The sequence below is a fragment of the Colobus angolensis genome, unplaced genomic scaffold (genome assembly GCF_000951035.1).
Source record: "Colobus angolensis palliatus isolate OR3802 unplaced genomic scaffold, Cang.pa_1.0 Scaffold31, whole genome shotgun sequence".
Taxonomy (NCBI): Eukaryota; Metazoa; Chordata; class Mammalia; order Primates; family Cercopithecidae; genus Colobus; species Colobus angolensis.
In genome coordinates this window covers 3135217-3154849 of record NW_012116377.1, presented here as the reverse complement: position 1 = coordinate 3154849, position 19633 = coordinate 3135217, and the positions used below count along the sequence as shown (strand labels likewise).

The window sequence follows — 19633 nt, the reverse complement described above, 5'->3', positions numbered from 1 at the left end:
TGTTAGCCAGGATGGTCTTGATCTCCTGACCTCGTGATCCGCCCATCTCGGCCTCCCAAAGTGCTGGGATTACAGGCTTGAGCCACCACGCCCGGCTGGGGAAATCTTAAATGCTTAAAAAATACTGAAGCTCCTTGAGAAAATTTAATTCCTTTAATATATGAAAAGCAAAATTAATTTCAGTGTTAGACATGATTCAAGCTCTCACTGCTTTGGTTACCAATTATCATCTGCTATCTCATCTCTCCCATTCTCAGCTATTCCTTTTCTAAAAAATGAACCACATTGTTTTTTAAAATCAAGTTTCACAGTCATTTCATTGTTAATGGACATTTGGCTGACATTCCCACCAGCAACGTAAGAGGTTTCCAATTTTTCCACTTCCTTTCCAATGTTTACCATCTGATTTTTATATGCTAGTCATTCTAGTGGATGTGAAATAGTATCTCACTGTGGTTTTTAACGAAAATTAATGAAACAGAAAATAGAAAAATAGAGAAAATCAATTAAACCAAAAAGCTGGTTTGTTGAAAACAATCAAGTTGACAAACCGTTAGCTAGATTGACCAGAAAAAGAGGGCAGACTTAAATTACTAGAATCATGAAACAGGATAAATTACCACTGACCTTACAGAAATAAAAAAGATTATAAAGGAATGCTATGAAGAACTGTACACCAACAAATTAGATAACTTAGATGAAAGGAACAAAGTCCCAAAAAGACAAATTACTGAAACTGACTCAAGAAGAAATGGACAATATGAACAGACCTGTAACAAGTAAAGACTGAATTAGTAATCCAAAAATTATCTGAAAAGAAAAGGCCAGGCCCAGATGGCTTCTCTGCTAATTCTACAAGATTTTTAAAGAAAAGTTAATACCAATTCCTTATTAACAATTCCAAAAAACAGAGAGGTCACACAGCTTTCAAGTGGCAGGGCCAGGATTTAAATCTAGGCAATCTGGCTCCAGAGTCTACACTGTTGATCACTATATTCAACTGTCTCTCTGAATAACTAAATTTGAGCACATTATAGGACATCAAGTTATTTCGTATCACCCAACTTTTGTAGTTTACCTTGGTATTTGCCCACTTAGGTCGTCTATAGAGAAAAAAGTTGAACGCAGGGACTCTAGAGAACACCATTTACATAATCCACAATGTTGCTGTATTTCATGGAGCAAAAATGCATGGCACTTACTAAGTTCATTTCTAAAACGAATTATTTTAGAAACAGGTTCTCACTCTGTCATCCAGGCTGCAGTGCAGTGGTATGATCATAGCTCACTGTAGTCTTGAACTCCTGGGATCAAGCGATCCTCCAACCTCAGCCTCCAGAGTAGCTGAGACCATATAGGAAGGCGTCACCACATCTAGCTGAATTTTTTGATTGTTTAATAGAGAGGAGGATTTAAACCCCAATCTGTCTGATCTCATGGCTCAAAATCCCACTCGATAGAGTCTCTTTCTACCATTATCCTGTCTTTTCCTATTCAACCAGTGTAGTCTATCTTGGGCTTATCCCATTAGAGAGCTCTGGGAGAGCAAAAGCCCTGTACTATTATCCACCAGCATATCCTCCCTGGCCTACAGGAAGAGAACAGGTATGCTCCTTCATTATCTGCTGATTGAGTAAACAATTATCCAAAACTGACTGTTAATTATCTCTCAATTGCCGGGCGCGGTGGCTCAAGCCTGTAATCCCAGCACTTTGGGAGGCCGAGACGGGCGGATCACGAGGTCAGGAGATCGAGACCATCCTGGCTAACACGGTGAAACCTTGTCTCTACTAAAAAATACAAAAAACTAGCCGGGCGAGGTGGCGGCGCCTGTAGTCCCAGCTACCCGGGAGGCTGAGGCAGGAGAATGGCGGGAACCCAGGAGGCGGAGCTTGCCGTGAGCTGAGATCCGGCCACCACACTCCAGCCCGGGCGACAGAGCGAGACTCCGTCTCAAAAAAAAAAAAAAAAAAAAAAATTATCTCTCAATTTGGATACTTTATTCCCCTCCATTACTCCTTAGCATTAAAATGATGAAGTGTAGGCCCTCTCACCCATTTAGCTCATCAAATATTACACATAGTTATTATATGCAGTTTAAAATCACTAAGCTCAAAAATTCAAAGGACACAAATACATACTTATTCCTTAAAATAACACTGAGGGGCCGGGCACGGTGGCTCATGCCTGTAATCCCAGCACTTTGGGAGGCTGAGGCAGGCAGATAACCTGAGGTCAGGAGTTCAAGACCAGCCTTCCTGGCCAATAAGGTGAAACCCTATCTCTATTAAAAATACAAAAAATTAGCCAGGCATGGTGCCCCACGCCTGTAATCCCAGCTACTCAGGAGGCTGAGGCAGGAGAATCGCTTGAACCCGGGAGGCGGACATTGTGGTGAGCTGAGATCATGCCATTGCACTCCAGTCTGGGCAACAAGAGCGAAACTCCATCTCAAAAAACAAAACAAAACAAACAAACAAAAAAAACACACAGCAAGGTAATCTAGGAAATATTTTAAACAGAAGGATTGCTTTTGCATTCAAAATTGAGACTGCCTTTCATTATTTTGAGTCTCTAAAAATGCCTTTTTCTTTTTGCCATGGGAAACAACAGTTGCACTAAGTTAATATATGAAATTCTACTGCCTGAAGGAAATAAGGTATTTGGCAGAAAATTTTAGCTAGCAAACTTTTTGAATGCATACAAAGAACTTACATTAGCCTATATTAACCTCTTTCCTAAAGAATTAATGATGTTGCCTGATGACTTGTGATATAGAAAGAAAAAGAAAGAATGATGGCCTCTTAGGGTAGCAATCTATATAGTAGTTTCCAAATCAGCCTCAAGTGGAAACACAGATATTTGAAAAATTAACAATTATTTTCAAGGTAATTATTCCTATCACAAAATAAAGCAACAAATAAATATGGGAGTCTTCAAATAATGCTGTTTCATTATAATGTTGATGAGAAAAAAAAGTGATTCCAGGCCGGGGCCACTGTCTGTGGGGAGTTTGTATGTTCTCCCCATGTCTGCATGGGTTCTCGGCAGGTATTCTGGCTTCCCCCACCACATGCCAAGGATGTGCATGTGAGACGACTTGGTGTGTCTAAATTATCCCAGTCTGAGTGAGTGTATGTGTGTGAGTACACCCTGTGACAGGATGGTGTCCTGACCAGGAGGGTTTCTGCCTTGTGCCCTGAGCTTCCAGGACAGGATCCTGCCACCTATCACCCTGAACTGGAATAAGTGGGTTGGGAAATGAATATAAATTATTGTAAAATAAAAATTCATAAAGTCTACAGTAATCATACCAAATGCATGACAATAAACTATGCAGTAAGAAGGCACTCAGTAAGGCCGGGCGTGGTGGCTCACATCTGTAATCCCAGCACTTTGGGAGGCCAAGGCAGGTGGATCACAAGGTCAAGAGACCGAGACCATCCTGGCCAACATAGTGAAACTCCGTCTCTACTAAAAATATAAAAATTATCTGGGCGTGGTGGCACATGCCTGTAATCTCAGCTACTCTGGAGGCTGAGGCAGGAGAATTGCTTGAACCCGGGAGGCAGAGCTGCAGTGAGTCGGGATGGCGCCACTGCACTCCAGCCTGGTGACAGAGCAAGACTCTGTCTCAAAAAAAAAAAAAAGCACTCAGTGAGCCTGTCATACCTGTGATTGACTGCATAGTGGCAGGAGGTACTGACAACTTTTGCTTTACAAAGAATTATTCCTTAATATAATCCACCACCACTATGACTGCTGTCACTCACTGATTCACCAAAAATTGGGTAAATAATTTTGTTGTTAATAGTCTTTAATCTTAAATGTATGTATAGCTCACATTTATTTCAATATTTAATATTAGAGGTGTTCTGTATCTTTAGAAATTTGATTTTTTTTTGACCAGAAATATGCCATAGGAACCTAACTCTTGATTAGCCTAGGGTAAAACTGGTTTTGTTATATTTGGTTTCACCTAAAGCTGGTTTCCAAGAACCCACTGACAACGTCAAATGAGGACTTGTTGCACAAGCATTTTAATCCCAATACTTGTATAACTCTGAGAGCCCATTCAAAAATATAATGTTAAAATATTTGTCAAATCTTTCTTCTTTCATTTTCAGTTAATATTAACCATTATTTGCTGGGTGGGGAGGGGGGTAGGTAACTAGTTATACTGCTGCCTTGAAGTTAATGGTTGATCTAAAAATCTGCTCACCATTTTTACCGGTTTAAACTGGCACATGTATACTTAGTTTTTGTTTAAAAAAATCCTCTGTGAATGTAAATTTGTGTCTTTGCCCTAGAAATATGAGCATTATTAAAAAATGTGAATCTCAACCTTTTGGCTCCTGGTTGCAGTAGGACCCATGGTTAATCGGAGCTTTGGAAGTGAACACACCTGCCTCAGCATCTTGTCCTGCTACAGAGTGCCTTTGGCTAATTATCTATTGAGACTTGGTTTCCTTACCTACTAAATGGTAATACTGGTAGTAGCAACCTCAGACAGTTATTGTGAGGATTAAAGCCCTAGGATAGGGCATGGTACAGAATGAATGGCCAAAGTATGCTACTAGTGTTGTAGCTTTACTATGCATTTCATGTCAAGTTGCCTGCACATACCAAGCTACTTAATGCCTATGTCCTTTTACATAGGTTTCTGACTTAGGATGCTCTCCCCAGAATCTGTCACAAAGTTCCCCATCCCACTTACCTGGGTCTGACAAATGCTTACTCATCATGGAAGACCCACCTCCAGGATCAAATCCCTCACATGGAATTATATTTCTCAACCTATTTTATAATAACTTCTTAACTAGGCCTCGAGATCACTAAAGGAACAATCCACGACTCATTCACCCCCATATATCTCAGCACTTAGTACAATCCCTGGTCCATGGCAAATGGTCAATGACTGCTAAATGGACATAATCAGCCTTCTACTATTCCATAGTATTAACAAAGAATCAAGTGTATGAGAAACTGAGAGACTCGAAGTTTAAACTATACCCACCAGGTTCAGTAAGAATCAGATTCTACCAGTTTTTGGTTCAAAGTAAAAGTTCAAGTCACCTTATTAAAAGCAGATAGGCCACCCTACTCATGCAAAAAAAAAAAAAAGTTACAAATAAACATTCTTGTCATTTTTTTCTTCCATGACACCACCCTAGGACATATCATATGCTGACCTATCTCCAAGGGACTGTTTTGAAAAAAATGAGCACACTGATTTTTCTTTCCTTTCAAAAGTGAGGGCCAGCTACCGTGCTAGCCCCTGTCACTCACCTCAGCCACCTGATGGGTCCCCACTCTGTGCTGAACCAGCCCCTCCATATTTGTAGCCATGGTGAAGCAAGATCATTAGAGAACCTGTTTGGAAAGATGTAGCAACTTCTATCAGGTAGGGAGAAACCAGGCTACTTGAAAAATATTAGTAATCAAAACTTATCTATGGTACTGTCTTGTGTGGATTTTGTCCTCTGTAGCACACAGACCTAGCAGGCTAGACATAGCTGTATATACTGCACCAGCTCCTTCAGTTACAGGTACCAACATTAATTTGTAGAAACATTTCAATGTAGAAACTTCCACTGACAAGTACAGACAAAGATGAATTTGGAAATTTATTAGGTCTCCAGGGTTGTAACAGAGAGGTGGGAATCACACCTTTTTGGACAGCTCCCTGTCACAGTATGCTAAATAAGGAGGTGGGTATCTGAGAAAGGTGCGACATCAACTCTGGATAGAGCCCTAGATTGCTATCATCAATCATACTTCTTGTAGTAGTGGCAAAGTGAAGCAAAACCCTGTTGATGCTAACATACCTCACTCATAGGTTGAAAAGCAAATACTATCACTAACAAAGCAAGAAGCGAAGAGACTGCATTACTAAAGTGTGCCAACAAGAATATGGTACCTATACATATATTAATTTATATTAAATCCTCACTAAATTACAAAACTAGATAATTAGGCTTTCTACTAGCAGCAAAAATAGATTTGATGTCATTATTCGTAAAAATTTAGAAAGATCATCTAAAGATCAAAGAGTGTGCTAGTCCCCTGGGTCAAGACATTTGAGTACCAGCATTGCTGAAGGAGCAGACACCTGGTCTCTTCCGGTCATGAGACAGCTCTCCTGAATAATTCCTAAGCCCTTTCAAAGGCTCTACCGCAAAAAATTCAGTAAAATCTAGACCCAATTCCTGGACAATTCACTATTGACTGTGTAGGTCCCATGGTCCACAGGAGAACAAAGCTCAAATCTATTTCCAAAATTTAGATATAAAAACTATATAGTATTACTGAGTGTGCAAATAGAAGAATACAGTTCACTTGCCTGCTCTCCCTCAATCACAAAGTGGATTATCTTGCAATGCAATTTTACAAAATATTTTTCTGTAGTTCCTATCTAAAGTATTATAATCACTGCTGTCTATGAAGCTTTATAACTCTCTGGTAACTTTCTACATCATTCTATTTATTATTAGATAGCCACCTCTATTATGATAATTCGAATTCACATATTTTATGGCCAGAATGCTAAGAGAAAGAAACAGGAGGATGAAACTGTGACTGACAAATATGAAAGACCCGGCTCCTGCCTTCAAGGAGTCAAAATCCTTGACAGCAGATACCGTACCAACTGCTACAATGACACCAGACCACCAGTATCAGTGATTCACTTTCACAAAATATGACTAGGTCTGAAATTGAGGAGGTAATGTTTATTCTTTTAATAGATGGTAAAAACTTAACTTTTATTTGTTTCTAGAAAAAAACACAAAGATACATTTTGGTCTTTTTTTCTTGCTATAGTTTGGTTACAACTAATGGAGACGGAAGGAAAAGGCATCTTTAAGTGTACCAGAAAAGTCAACTGACTTGTTAAAAATGCAAGTATTACATGTAAAAGTCTAGAGTTCGATTCTTCCTCAAAATAGAAAATAAGAATTTTTAAAGAAATGGATAGCCAATAGGTACCATACATTAAAAAAATAAATCTAAACATATGGCTGCAACTAATAATTTTTATCACTTTTAGATGTCAATAAAATTTCTCCTATTATTAACAATGCAAGAAATATGTGAATTTGAATTATTACAGAAATACTGTTAGGAAAATATTATTAAATAGTGTAGAAACAACAGAATATTAGAAAGGTGTATCTTTCTATTGGGTTCCCTAAAAGAGGTGGCTTGATACATCAAATTATGAGTCAAAGCGGATTTTATAGATGACAATCTGATTTAATGGAGGCCTAGTACAGAAACTTTTCTGTAATAATTCACTTTAACACTAAATTTGCAGGATCAATCAACTTCAGGTAGGGCTTAGGATCCCAAGATAAATCTAACAACAGGTGACTACAGATATTATGTCACAGAGAAGCAGCAGTAAATCTGTTTAAGTTTAGAAAAGCTAAGTATTCTGGACGTGAATGTTTTGTTGGTATGTTATAAATATCTTCACCCACTCTGTGGTTCATCTGTTTACTTTAAGGCGTCTTTTGATGAACAGATGTCCTTAAATTTAATAAGGCTAAATTTATCCTTATTTTCTTTTACAGATTGTACTTTTATTTATGAAAATCCTGTCCTATCCCAGGAATATAATTGTATATATTTTCTTAGAAATATGAGTTTTGTCCCTCATATTTAAGTCCTCAATCCATCTGCAAATTGATTCTTGAATTTGATGAGAAATAAGGATACAACTAATTTTTTTCCCATGTAGATAACCCATTTTCCATTTTCTGTTCAAGAAATAGTTCTGGAAAACAGATTATCTACATGGGGAAAATCCATCCTTTTCTCCACTGATCTGAAATGCCATGTCTGCCATATCTCTGTTTTTCCTATATATGTGGATATAACTGTAGGTTCTCTATTCTATTCCACTAAGTTCTCTTTGTCTTTCTCTTGGTCACCAACACTATCTTTTTACTGCAGTGTTAGCGTAAGTCTTGCTCTCTGATAGGACAAGTGCCCCCCACCTTGTTCTCCCACACCAACTTCCTGGATCATCTTAAACGCCTCTCTTTATACACTTGAATTGAGCAGCAACCTTTCTTTATACACTTGAATTCTTACAATTCTTGATCTCACTGTTGGTTTTCTGCCTTCAAAGCAGCGTCAGGCATCATCAACAGCAGCTTTGGAAGCCGCTTAAAAATGAACAAGGAGGAATGTGCACCTTCTGGAAAAACAAGCAGAAACAAAAAAATGAGACTAAGAGTGAGAGAGAAATTGAAAGAGAAACTATGTTAAAGCAAGTGCTTTCAATAAAGACTTAAATCCAGTCAGAGGAGTGAGAAGTAGTTTCAAAAAATACTTTCTATTACTTTTGAAAATAAGTCATAAACCATATCCTATTCTCATATATAAAAAAGGAAGACAGAGGCTTTTTCTTCCAGGTTATCACAATGTAAGAAGTAAAACAAAATCCTCAAGTGATGTCAGGGAAGTGGGGCAGGGTGGACATTTAACTAAAATGCACCCAGACTAAAAAGGTAACATCAGGGGATAAGCCTCTCACCTGAGAGCTTCTCTCACTGCTACCGCAGCCATAGGCGGTCCTAGAGACAGAAAGATCACACAGTGAGAAGGTCATACATCTTTGAAAAAGTACCACCAGACAATGGCTATCAATTAGGAGATGTCCCACTAGAATAAGAGACTCCAAGGAACAGTGGGTTGTGTCTATATGTAGTTTGAAAAACTATCTTCAGTAGCACAATTTTATATGTATGTATTTTTTGAGACGGAGTCTTGCTCTGTTGCCAGGCTGGAGTGCAGGGGCGCGATCTCGGCTCACTGCAACCTCCGACTCCCTGGTTCAAGTGACTCTCCTGCCTCAGCTTCCCGAGTAGCTGGGATTACAGGCATGCACCACCACGCCCAGCTAATGTTTGTATTTTTAGTAGAGACAGGGTTTCACCATGTTGGCCAGGATGGTCTCAATCTCCTGACCTCGTGATCCACCCACCTCAGCCTCCCAAAGTGCTGGGATTACAGGCGTGAGCCACCGCACCCAGCCAATCTGGAAAAAAAAAAAAAAAGAAAAAAAAATCCTATTGTTTTGATACTACAAAGTATAGAAATAAAGCTTTTAAAAACAACCTTCTTGGCTGGTAGAGCCAAGCATAACACTAACAGCAGTAACTAACACTAAGTGGTTACTATACACAGGCATTATATTAACAAGCACTGTGGACAGAACACTAAACTCGCTTTTGGTACAGAAACCTGAGTCTTAAAGGCTAGTACTTGACCCATTCAGTTTATCAATCCTCAAAGACTGCTTCCCACCCCCACAATAATGTTTAGGGGAAAGAACCTGATTAGCTACCAAAAGAAGTATAATACTGAGTACTTTCAGTTAAAAAACAAAAAGTGCTACAGAAGATGTTCCTCTGGTGATTTTACTAATCAAGTCCAACCACCTCCATCAGTGCTTATTAAATAACTTCCATGAACTCAGCACAATGAGCTGACTGCTGAGAATGAACAACAAGGAAGAGGAAGAGGAAAATAAACAGTCCTTGTTCTTGATGAACTTACGAAGGAAACTGTGCAAATCTATGCAAAGTAAATGCTATGAATGTCCCAGGGAAAACACATTTAGCTCTGCCTGTGAGAACCAATGAAAATGTTACATGAGAGGAATTATTTAACCTAGGTCTTGAAGGAAAAATGGAAACTTAGCAAGGAAAGACAGATGGATGACAAGAGAGTTCTAAGCAGAGAGGACAGCTCATACGAAACTGGCAGGTATGAGGAAGAATGGCCTATCTGAGGAATCACAGGCAATATAGTTTGGAATTATTACAGAGACCAGGGAAGGAGAGAGGCTGACACGGTAGACAAGGGAGAATTATCAGGAGTTTGGCAGAAAAATGATGCACTCATATCTGGATCTTAAAAAAAAAAATTTAGACTGCAGTGTGGAAATGATAGAAAAGACAGAGACTGTAGACGGGAGGCCAGTTAGGAAGTAGTAGCAATAGTAAAGTCTACAGATGAAGGCGGATTCTTAGTGTGTTTTTTCTGGATAGCACACAAATGACAACAGGGCACAGTATAAAAAAAACTATTTCATATCCAGCCTGGGCAACATCATGACTCCTTATCTCTAAAAAAAATAATTGTAATACAGACCATAGAATGATAGCAGTAAATCATACTTGGCTGGCCTCATGTCACAGGTTTTATAAGAAATTCTTTCAAATCCAAGAGCATCAATATCACCCTATCAACAACAAAAAAGCAGAGAACACAATTACTTTGAATTAGCTCTTCCAGGCTCACAAAGCGATAGCTAACTAAACCTTGCAACCAGAGTTTCTTTAGTGAAGTAGGGCACAGACTTCACTGCAGTGAAAAGCTTGGCTCTGGAAACACCTGAATCTCCAGTTTCAGATAACAATGAACAAGTCCTGGGACAAGGAGACTCTGCTTTCATTAACAGGAATGAGTGAGCCTGCCTTTACATCCACAATCAACTGGTTCAAATCATCCATATTTATGTGTTACATGGCTTATAAATGTAACATGCAATGTATCTACGGTCTTGGTACTTCCTTAGCTAAACAACTATATTGGGTTCTGAGGCTCAGGCACTAAGTCGATTTCTCAGATACTGACCATATGAGGTTACCGTGAAGATTAGATCTTAAATGTGTATGTATTGTGCTTGGGACATAGAAATGCAACACATGGTAGCTATTATTGGTGAAAGGTGATGGTGCCACTTTTGCTTTCTCAAAGAAATCTGAAAGTAACTCAAACTGTAAAATGCGTATTATGATTAGGAATAGGTCTCTCATTTTGACATAAGGCTCACATGAAATTTAACTATATACACATGGAAGTAGTGTAAACACACACATACAGCCAGGCGCAGGGGCTCACATCTGTAATCCCAGCATTCTGGGAGGCCAAGGCAGGTGGATTACCTGAGGTCAGGAGCTCGAGACCAGCCTGACCAACATGGAGAAACTCCATCTCTACTAAAAATACAAAATGAGCCAGGCATGGTGGCATATGCCTGTAATCCCAGCTGTTTGAGGCTGAGGCAGGAGAATGGCTTGAATCCAGGAGGCAGAGGTTGCAGTGAGCTGAGATTCAGCCACTGTACTTCAGCCTGGGCCACAAGAGTAAAACTCTGTCTCAAATAATAAAAAAAATAAACACACACACAAAGCATTTGTAATCTGCCCTGTTAAACTGTACAACTGGGTAAAACAATGGGGCTAAATTTGGATAAAATCTTACAAATATTTAAAAATAAACCAATATCTAATAACTACTTGCAAAATACTACTGGGCATAAAACTTTTGATAGGTACAAGGTATTCAGTATAAGTCTAATTATTCTGATTGTTAGAAGTCTGTTCATATTCATGGGAGAATAAAAATGGAAGGATTTAGACAGCCTGAGAGAGGATAAAAAATAAGAAATACATAGCTTTTGAAACTTGCAATCATAGATCAAGACTTGAAAGTAGAAAATTAAATTCAAGTGGCAGGTTTAGTGTAATACAAATGTTCATCAACAGAAAAGATACTCACTGGGATGCCTCTAAGGTTAAGTTTAGGTATACTTCCTGTCAACGGAAAGCCAGCTATTATTTAGACTCAAAGTTTACTTAGCTTTAGGGTCAGGTAGTTTCTTGTCCATTGTGCCCCTCCATAGGAAAGTTATTTCTTCCATATTCAAAGTCTGAACTGTAAAAAAGGGCAGCAATGATATGTATATGCTAGGAGTGGCAAGGTGGGGTGAGTGACTAGTAGGGAAGAGAAGTGGCTTTCACCTAAATGAAGTTCTTACATATTTATAGTACCAGGGCAGTTCTACAATTTTCTGTGTGGATACCTCCCCTAAAAAAGTCACTGTATACTGTGGATGATATTTTCTCATTCTACCAAGAGCCCAAGTGTAAGGGTGTTGTGGACTTTCTTCATATCTATCAGTAAGAGCCAGGGTAGATGGATGGAAGGAAAAGCAGGATAAATTCTCTGGACATCCATGATGTACTTTAAATCAAACTAGGCATGATTTAATCCTTAGCATACCTTCTGAGTATGTAGTATTGGCTCACCAATGAAGACGGAAAAAACTGAAACTCAGCACTTACAACTTGTTTCAAATCATCCAGCTAGTAAGTGATGGAGCTAGGATTCCAACTCAGGCCTCTTTGATTCTAAAATTGCAACATTCCCTCTAGATCACAGTGCCCTTCAAAATAATTTCCCAGAAAAAAGGAAGTTAAGGAGGGAATGGAAAAAAAAAAGTGACAGGAAAGAATTATCTATGGGAACAAACTGCTTACATCAATAAGCTAGATCATTTAACAACTGATATACACAACCACTAAGTCCTAATATGTGACTTATGTTTCAGTATTGCTAACGGATATTTCTGAGGCTGCTCCACCCAGGTAGTACCATGGCAGTTCTTTTAGAACCTTGAACGCATTCTTCCCTTAAAACTTAAACCTACATGATAATCACATTAATTAAAATAGTGAAGATAATTTTACTATCTTAAGTAAAACTTTTTACTTAACTACAACACGCGAATACAAAAGGGCACAAATCACCCAGGCTCAGTGGCTCCTGCCTGTAATCCTACCACTTTGGGAGGCTGAGGTGGGTGGATTGCCTGAGCTCAGGAGTTGAAGACCAGCCTGGGCAACATGGTGAAAACCCGTCTCTACTAAAATACAAAAATTAGCTGGGCATGGTGGCACACGCGTGTAGTTTCAGTTACTCAGGAGGCTATGGCACGAGAATCCTTTGAACCTGGGAGGTGGAGACTACAGTGAATCAAGATCGTACCACTGCACTCCAGCCTGGGCAGCAGAGGGAGACTCCATTCCAAAAAACAAAAACAAAAAAGGCACAAATCATAAATGAACAGTTTGATGAATTTTCACTAACTGAACACACAGAACACACATGTAAATGCCACTCAGATCAGAAAACAAGACATTACCAATACCCCCAAAAGTCCCTCTCACACCTCTTCCCATAGTCATTGACTTCTCTTCCCTCTCCTGACTTTTACACTATTGGCATTACTTTATAATACTATTGCACTGTTTATAATACACTTTTTGGTGTGTCTGGCTTCCTTTGCCCAACATTATTTTTGTAATAACCATGAGAAGTGAATCCGTTTTCACTGTTGTACAGTATTCTAATGTATGACTATGCCCAATTTATTTCTCCATTCTATAGGTGATGAACATTTAGATTGTTTCTAGTTTGGAGTCCTTATGATTAGTGCTCCTATGAACATTTTCACACATGCCTTTTGATGCACTGCTATCTTTTCTTCGTTTGAAAATTTTACTATTTTTAAAAATTAACTGTTTCACTTTTATCTATTTTTAATTTTTATTCTCAAGAAAGTACATTGCTTACTTCTTTAGAAAAGAGATATATTACAAATTTACATTTTATTTTTAAAAATCTGTATTATATTAAATAAGTCAACAACACAGTCTAATTATTAGCCTTTCCAGTTAAGAGCTGATATATACTTTGTGACATCTGCTTTTAGTCTTGGTAAAGCAATCAATTAAAAGACGACTTTTTAGTAATTCCAGGGTTAGTCATCTTATCGACCTAATAAAAAGATGTTGTATCATTACAGACACTATAGTGGGGGGAAAGGGGAAAAGAACGAGTGTGGTACAAATGACATACCCAAAACGTTCTAGAAATAATACCTAATCAGACTCACTATACAACAAATACCACTGGAGGAAATGCAGCATGAAGCCTGCTAGTATTGTGTAACTTCTCAAGGGCCATCCAGCCTCAGCTTTTTTTTTTTTTTTTTGAGATGAAGTCTCACACTGTTGCCCAGCTGGAGTGCAGTGGCGTGATCTCGGCTCACTGCAACCTCCACCTCACAGGTTCAAGCAATTCTCCTGCCTCAGCCTCCCCAGTAGCTGGGATTACAGGTGCCCACCACCGTGCCCGCCACCACGCGCTGCTAATTTTTTGTACTTTTAGTAGACAGGGTTTCACTACCTTGGCCAGGCTGGTCTTGAACTCCTGACCTAGTGATCCACCTGCCTTGGCCTCCCAAAGTGCTGGGATTACAGGGGTGAGCCACCACGCCAGGCCATACGTGTATCTTTCTTTTCAAGGAACATCAGTGGGCAGTCAGGTAGGAAACTTTTCTCCCCTGCATAGGTTTTATCAATATATGAACAACAAAGGTAAATAAAGCGGCTCGCTGTAAAACCAGGAAGCCTTCAAGCTTGAGTCTAGCCCTACCAGCTTCTCATTTCTCCTCTTCAGTTTTCAGTAGCAGTCACACCATTTTCCAGGCCCCAAGACCTTTTCTCATAACTCTCACCAACCCAAACAGGGGGAAATATTCTTTTACACTTGGGCTCTTGGAATGAAATTCCTCTCCATCTATATGTTAACACTTCAGGGATTAGAATCTTTGGGGTTATTGTTAATAATTATGGAATAGAAAGTTTCACCTCCTATTAAAGGACTTCAGGCCTCTTATTATAGTGGAGGAAGTACTTTTTATTGCCCCTAAAAAATCACGCTTTGCCCCTGAGGCTGACTTTTATCATTACAGGCCAACTGGAGTCCAAGGGAAACTCAGAAAAAACAGTTAGGTGTCTGAGCTAGCCTATTCCCTTTCTGTCCTTAACAATTCACCTCCCATCCTTCTATTCTAAGACTTCCAGGTACCAGGGGTCTGCATCTACATTTATTGTCCCCTTAACAAATGCCTATGCCAATGCCCTGATCTGGCTTTCATCCCTCTACTCATTCCCGCTCCTCATCATTTTTGAGCTGTGCTAGTTGAGCTGTTCCCAGGCAGTTCTTCCGTTTGGTATAGAGCTCCTGCTGCATTACTCTCCAGCGCTCAGGACCTGAAGTGAGCAAGGGGAGTAGGCCTGCTACCTCGGGTAGCAGTAGTGGGATATGGGGAAAGAATGGCAGGATGGGAGAGAATGACAGAGAATCTCAGCCTCTGGCATGTTAGGTTGAAGACAAGCAAACCTCCAATGAATAAGGAAGAACATATCTTTTATAATGTGTAACAGGAGCACAAATGTATCCATTAGGTTAAATATGATGATCACACAGGGAAGAAAAAAGCATCATTTAAGGCCTTCATAATTAGCAATAAAGTAAAAAGAGGTAAATGAAAATCTAGCAGAGGATTCTTACATCAAGCATGAGGCTGGACTTGAGGTCTAACACCACTTCCAATTCTGAGATTCTAGGATTCCTTCACAGACTCCCCTTGTGTGGTATTTATTAAGATGATAGTTGTATAGGAGATCCTTTGGGACTAAAGGAGCATATGGCTTATAGATAAGAGAACTCAACAACAAAAATCCCAACGGAGGGCCCTCGATACGTGGAGACACTCAGGCAGCTAGACACAGGAGGCCAGTGGCTCAGTGCTACGGCTGAAGACAGGGCTGCTCCACAAAGACTTACTTCCCTTGTTCTCAAAGTCATTCAGACAAGTATCCGCTATCCCTGGCCCCAAACTCAATGCTGGCTCCCACCTCCCTGTTTGACAAATGGGGAATTACAAGCCTCAGAGAGGCTACCAACTCCAGGTTCTGAAGCCAGGCCTTTCTGCCTTCATAGCACAAGCTCTGTCACTGCACTGCCCTGCCACGTCACTCCTTGAAGACAGATGCTAAAAACTTCCTAGCTGCCAGGCAGGGTGGCTCACACCTGTAATCCCAGTACTTTCGGAGGCCAAGGTGGGTGGATCACGACGTCAGGAGATCGAGACCATCCTGGCTAACATGGTGAAACACCGTCTCTACTAAAAATACAAAAAATTAGCTGGGTGTGGTGGTAGGAGCATACAAAAACAGCTACTCGGGAGACTGAGGCAGGAGAATGGCGTAAACCCGGGAGGCGGAGCTTGCAGTGAGCTGAGATCGAGGCACTGCACTCCAGCCTGGGAGACAGAGCAAGACTCCGTCTCAAAAACAAAAACAAAAATTCCCAGCCATCATCATAAAGTGAGGAGGTTGTTAAACATAGGGATTTTCTTCTTTCTATAAAGGAATGATTATGAAAACAAAACTTCAAAGTCACTGTGAATACAACTAATGAAAGCAATAAATAACTTAATGGTGTAAGACAATATATAGCTGTTTTACTAAACTAGTAGTTATTTGGTTACCCTGAGTAATTAGCTCAAGGAATCCAAGTGTTGAATCGAACAAGTGATACCAAAAATCTTTGAGCAAGACAGAAAAAAAAAATCCAAAAATAAAGTTAAACTATTATTATTTTTAAAATACCATAACAATATCTTATTTTAAAAGTTTTACAATATAAATTAATACAAATGTTTTATTTACCACACTTTCGAGTACAAACGACGTATACTTAACAAAATTTGCTTTTTGCCTTGGTAAAGCAATTAAAAAGTGATTTTCAATAATTTCATTAAATGAATCAATTTATCTTTAGAAAGATAAACATCCCAAATTAATGGCTACAGAGACTTTCAATTCCCAACTCCCTGTGAACCCACTGAAGGCTTCTTCCTTGCTCTCCAATCCCCTGTGATGGTGAGACAAAAATCAGAATATTTGATTTCAAGAAAATCATGTTAGCTTGGTGCTTTGTTTCTTCAGTTAAAGTAAATAACACAATTATGTTTGGGTTATTTATTTCTTCACATATTAACTTATTAACTTTCATGTAGTTAAACTTGCAATTCAATCATAAAAAAATTGGTGGGAAAAATTATTGAAATGGGTCATTTTATCCATATTTACGCCTCCAGGCAGTGGCATATCTGTCAGAAATCACTTTCTAAATTCAACCAAATATTATAACATGCTTATTATTGCTGGCAGTGCTATCTGAATTGCCAAAAAGGCTCACATAAAAGGTATCCATTAATGCACAGCAACTTAGTTACCAGTGAGTGACACCATAAATTATCAACAATTCATTCAACAAATAGTGCCAGGTACTCTTCTAAGTGCTGGATAAGTAATGGTGAACAAAATGTATTCCTGCTCTCACAACTTACAGTGTGGTGAGGACAGACATTAATCAAATAATCACGGAGTGTGTAATTATAAAGTGAGATAAAGGTTATAAAGAAAAGAAACAATAAAAAGAATCTGATCTAGACTGGCAATGGGAATTAGGGAGGACTTCCCTGAAGAAGTGATGCTTGAACCAATATCTGAGGTAGGGTGGGGGTAGGGGGTAAGCTTACACTGTCAGTTACACTAGTCAAGGAAGTTGAAGGCAGGCCAGTGTGTCTAGAGCACAGGGAGCCAGGTATCACAGATAAGAAAATAATGAAAAGCCTTGGAAAGGTTTTTAAACATGGAATAGGAAGCCTCTGCCATTATGTGGGTTCTGGTGGGGCCTGAACAACATACTGCTGTAAGAGAGTTTTATAAATCATAAAGCATCCTATACTTTGGTTAGTACTATTTAGCTCCACTATTTTGTTTTCTAAACTGTTGTCCTGGATGCCATGTAACTAGCTGAAAGCATAGAGCTAAAACTATTATCTCGGTGTTTGAATCTATTGTTTTTGCTCCTACACCACACTGCATAAAAATTTCATTGTTTATATCACTTAGTCCAATGTCTATACCAGTACTTCATAATGACAATAACTCTATTTACACAGTATTTACTATACGTCAGGCACTTTTCTAAGCTCTATTATTTACATTAATTCATTTAATCCTCAGTTCTAGAAGGAAGGTTCTATTATTGTCCAGATGAGGACAGTGAGGCTAGGAAAGGTAGCTTTCCTAGCAAAATCACACTGCTACTAAAAGTTGGGAGTTGCTAACCACAACACTAAAACATTTTATGTCTGTATATATATGTGTATACATATCTCTATCTCAAGAGACAGAAAACTCACACACACAGAATTATATTCAACTCCAGTCTGGGCGACAGAGTGAGACTCTGGTCTCAATCAATCAATCAATCATATTCACATGTTTGAGGACCAGTGTCTTAGTCATTTTTGTATTCCCAGCCTAGCACATAGTGCCTGGAGTATTCGTAGCACTCAGGAAATACTGATGAATTGAAAATATATATATGAGGCTGACGAAGGATTTCAATCTGGAAGTAAAGTGAGTTTCTAAGGCCCTCCTCCCAAGTCTTGTATTCATCAGCAATTCATATGAAGGCTGTATCTTTCTCGACTTTCTTATTATTATATTGAAGATTTGTTTCTCCACTACCGTTGCTATTATGTCACAGCCTCTGGCCTGGAGACAGAGTGGGATAATGGACAATTACTAGTTTCAACCAACTCTCCAGCCACAAGCAGCCAGTTCTCGTCACATTAAACGCTCTTCCTCCAGGGCCGTTACACGGGCTGTCCTGTCTGGAATGCTATTCCTTCCTTGGGTTCCTCTGTTCAAACAGCACTTGCTCAGAGACGCCACCCTGACCATTCCATCTAAATTAATGCCTCAGGTCTTCTTCAGCAGGTCATTTGGCTTCGTTTCTTTCACAGAACTTATGACTCTCTGGAATTATTTCTTTGTCTATTCACCTCCCAGCCCCCAACTCTAGTAAGGCAGGGGGGTCTTGTACAGCTGGTTCTCCAGATGTACCCCTAGTGCCTAAAAAACTAAGTCAACATGTATTCAGTGAACGAATGAGAAGAGAATCACCCCCGAATTGTGCTCTCTCAAACCCTACCCTTAAGCTTGCCTCCCCTGGTGGCTGTAATACCATTTTTAACAATAACACCATTTCCAAGTGACTCTGAGGCTCGCAAAGTAGCGTTGACTCCATTTTCTGAGAACAGCCCCACAAACAATGCTCAGAAGAGAGGTCCCGCCTGGCAAGAACGCCCATGCTACCCATTTACAGTCGATAACATTGAGCTTCATTAGGGGATGCGCCAAGGCCGCTCCGAAATAACGAGCAGGAGCCCTGAAAGGTGTCCTGGTTCCGAAAATCTCTTCCCACGAGAGCGCATCGTGGACTCGAAATGCTTCATCACCTTTATTACTATTGTTCTTCTGTACTCATTCTGGACGCATTCCAGGCGGAGGGAAGCTGCCCACCTCTAGACCCAGGGCCGGGCGCCGGCCTCTCCACCCGGCCGCGCCCCTCGCGCCCCGCCTCCGGCCCCGCCCCCACCGACCCGGCCCCACTCCGCGCCCTGGCCTCTACTCCCGCCCCGCCAGGGCTCCCGCGCCCCACAAGGACCGCCCTCTTTCGCCTTAGCCAATCAGCAAAGATCATGGGGGCTGTGCCACAGGACCCGACCCTCCTATCCGGGCGCCAATTGGTCAGCCCATCAGTCGCTCACGAGGTGGCACCTCGCACCCGCCTTCCTCCTTTTCCTTTACCCACCCCTTCAGAAAAAACGGCGGTTGGGCTGAGGCGGCCGCCAAAGGCGGACTAGAAGCGGAGGGGTGAAAAGCCCGGGAGAGAGGGAAGAAGGGACTGCAAGAGGGAGGAGAAGGATAAGGAGGAAGGGAGCCCGCCCAGCCAGAGCCATCTCCGTCGAGAACAAAATGGCGGCGCTGGCGGAGGGCCAACTGTGAGGCGGGGCCGCGGCCATTCCCCCTCCGCCCCCACCCTTGCGCCGGCCGGGCCG

At 40.4% G+C, this 19633-nt stretch overlaps 1 protein-coding gene across 2 annotated transcripts in view; it reads right to left on the bottom strand.

Annotated features, from left to right (window-relative positions):
• The window catches only part of NR2C2 (nuclear receptor subfamily 2, group C, member 2), an 86748-nt gene extending 81375 nt beyond the window's left edge, over positions 1-5373 (bottom strand). Inside the window, exon 1 of one of the 2 annotated variants that reach the window (XM_011950684.1) lies at positions 5290-5373. In XM_011950684.1, the coding sequence (XP_011806074.1) occupies positions 5290-5349 (60 nt within the window). In that variant the 5' untranslated portion in view covers positions 5350-5373. The remainder of the gene's footprint in view (positions 1-5289) is intronic. The other variant, XM_011950685.1, reaches the window with a different exon arrangement.
• Between the last annotated feature and the right edge of the window lie 14260 nt (positions 5374-19633).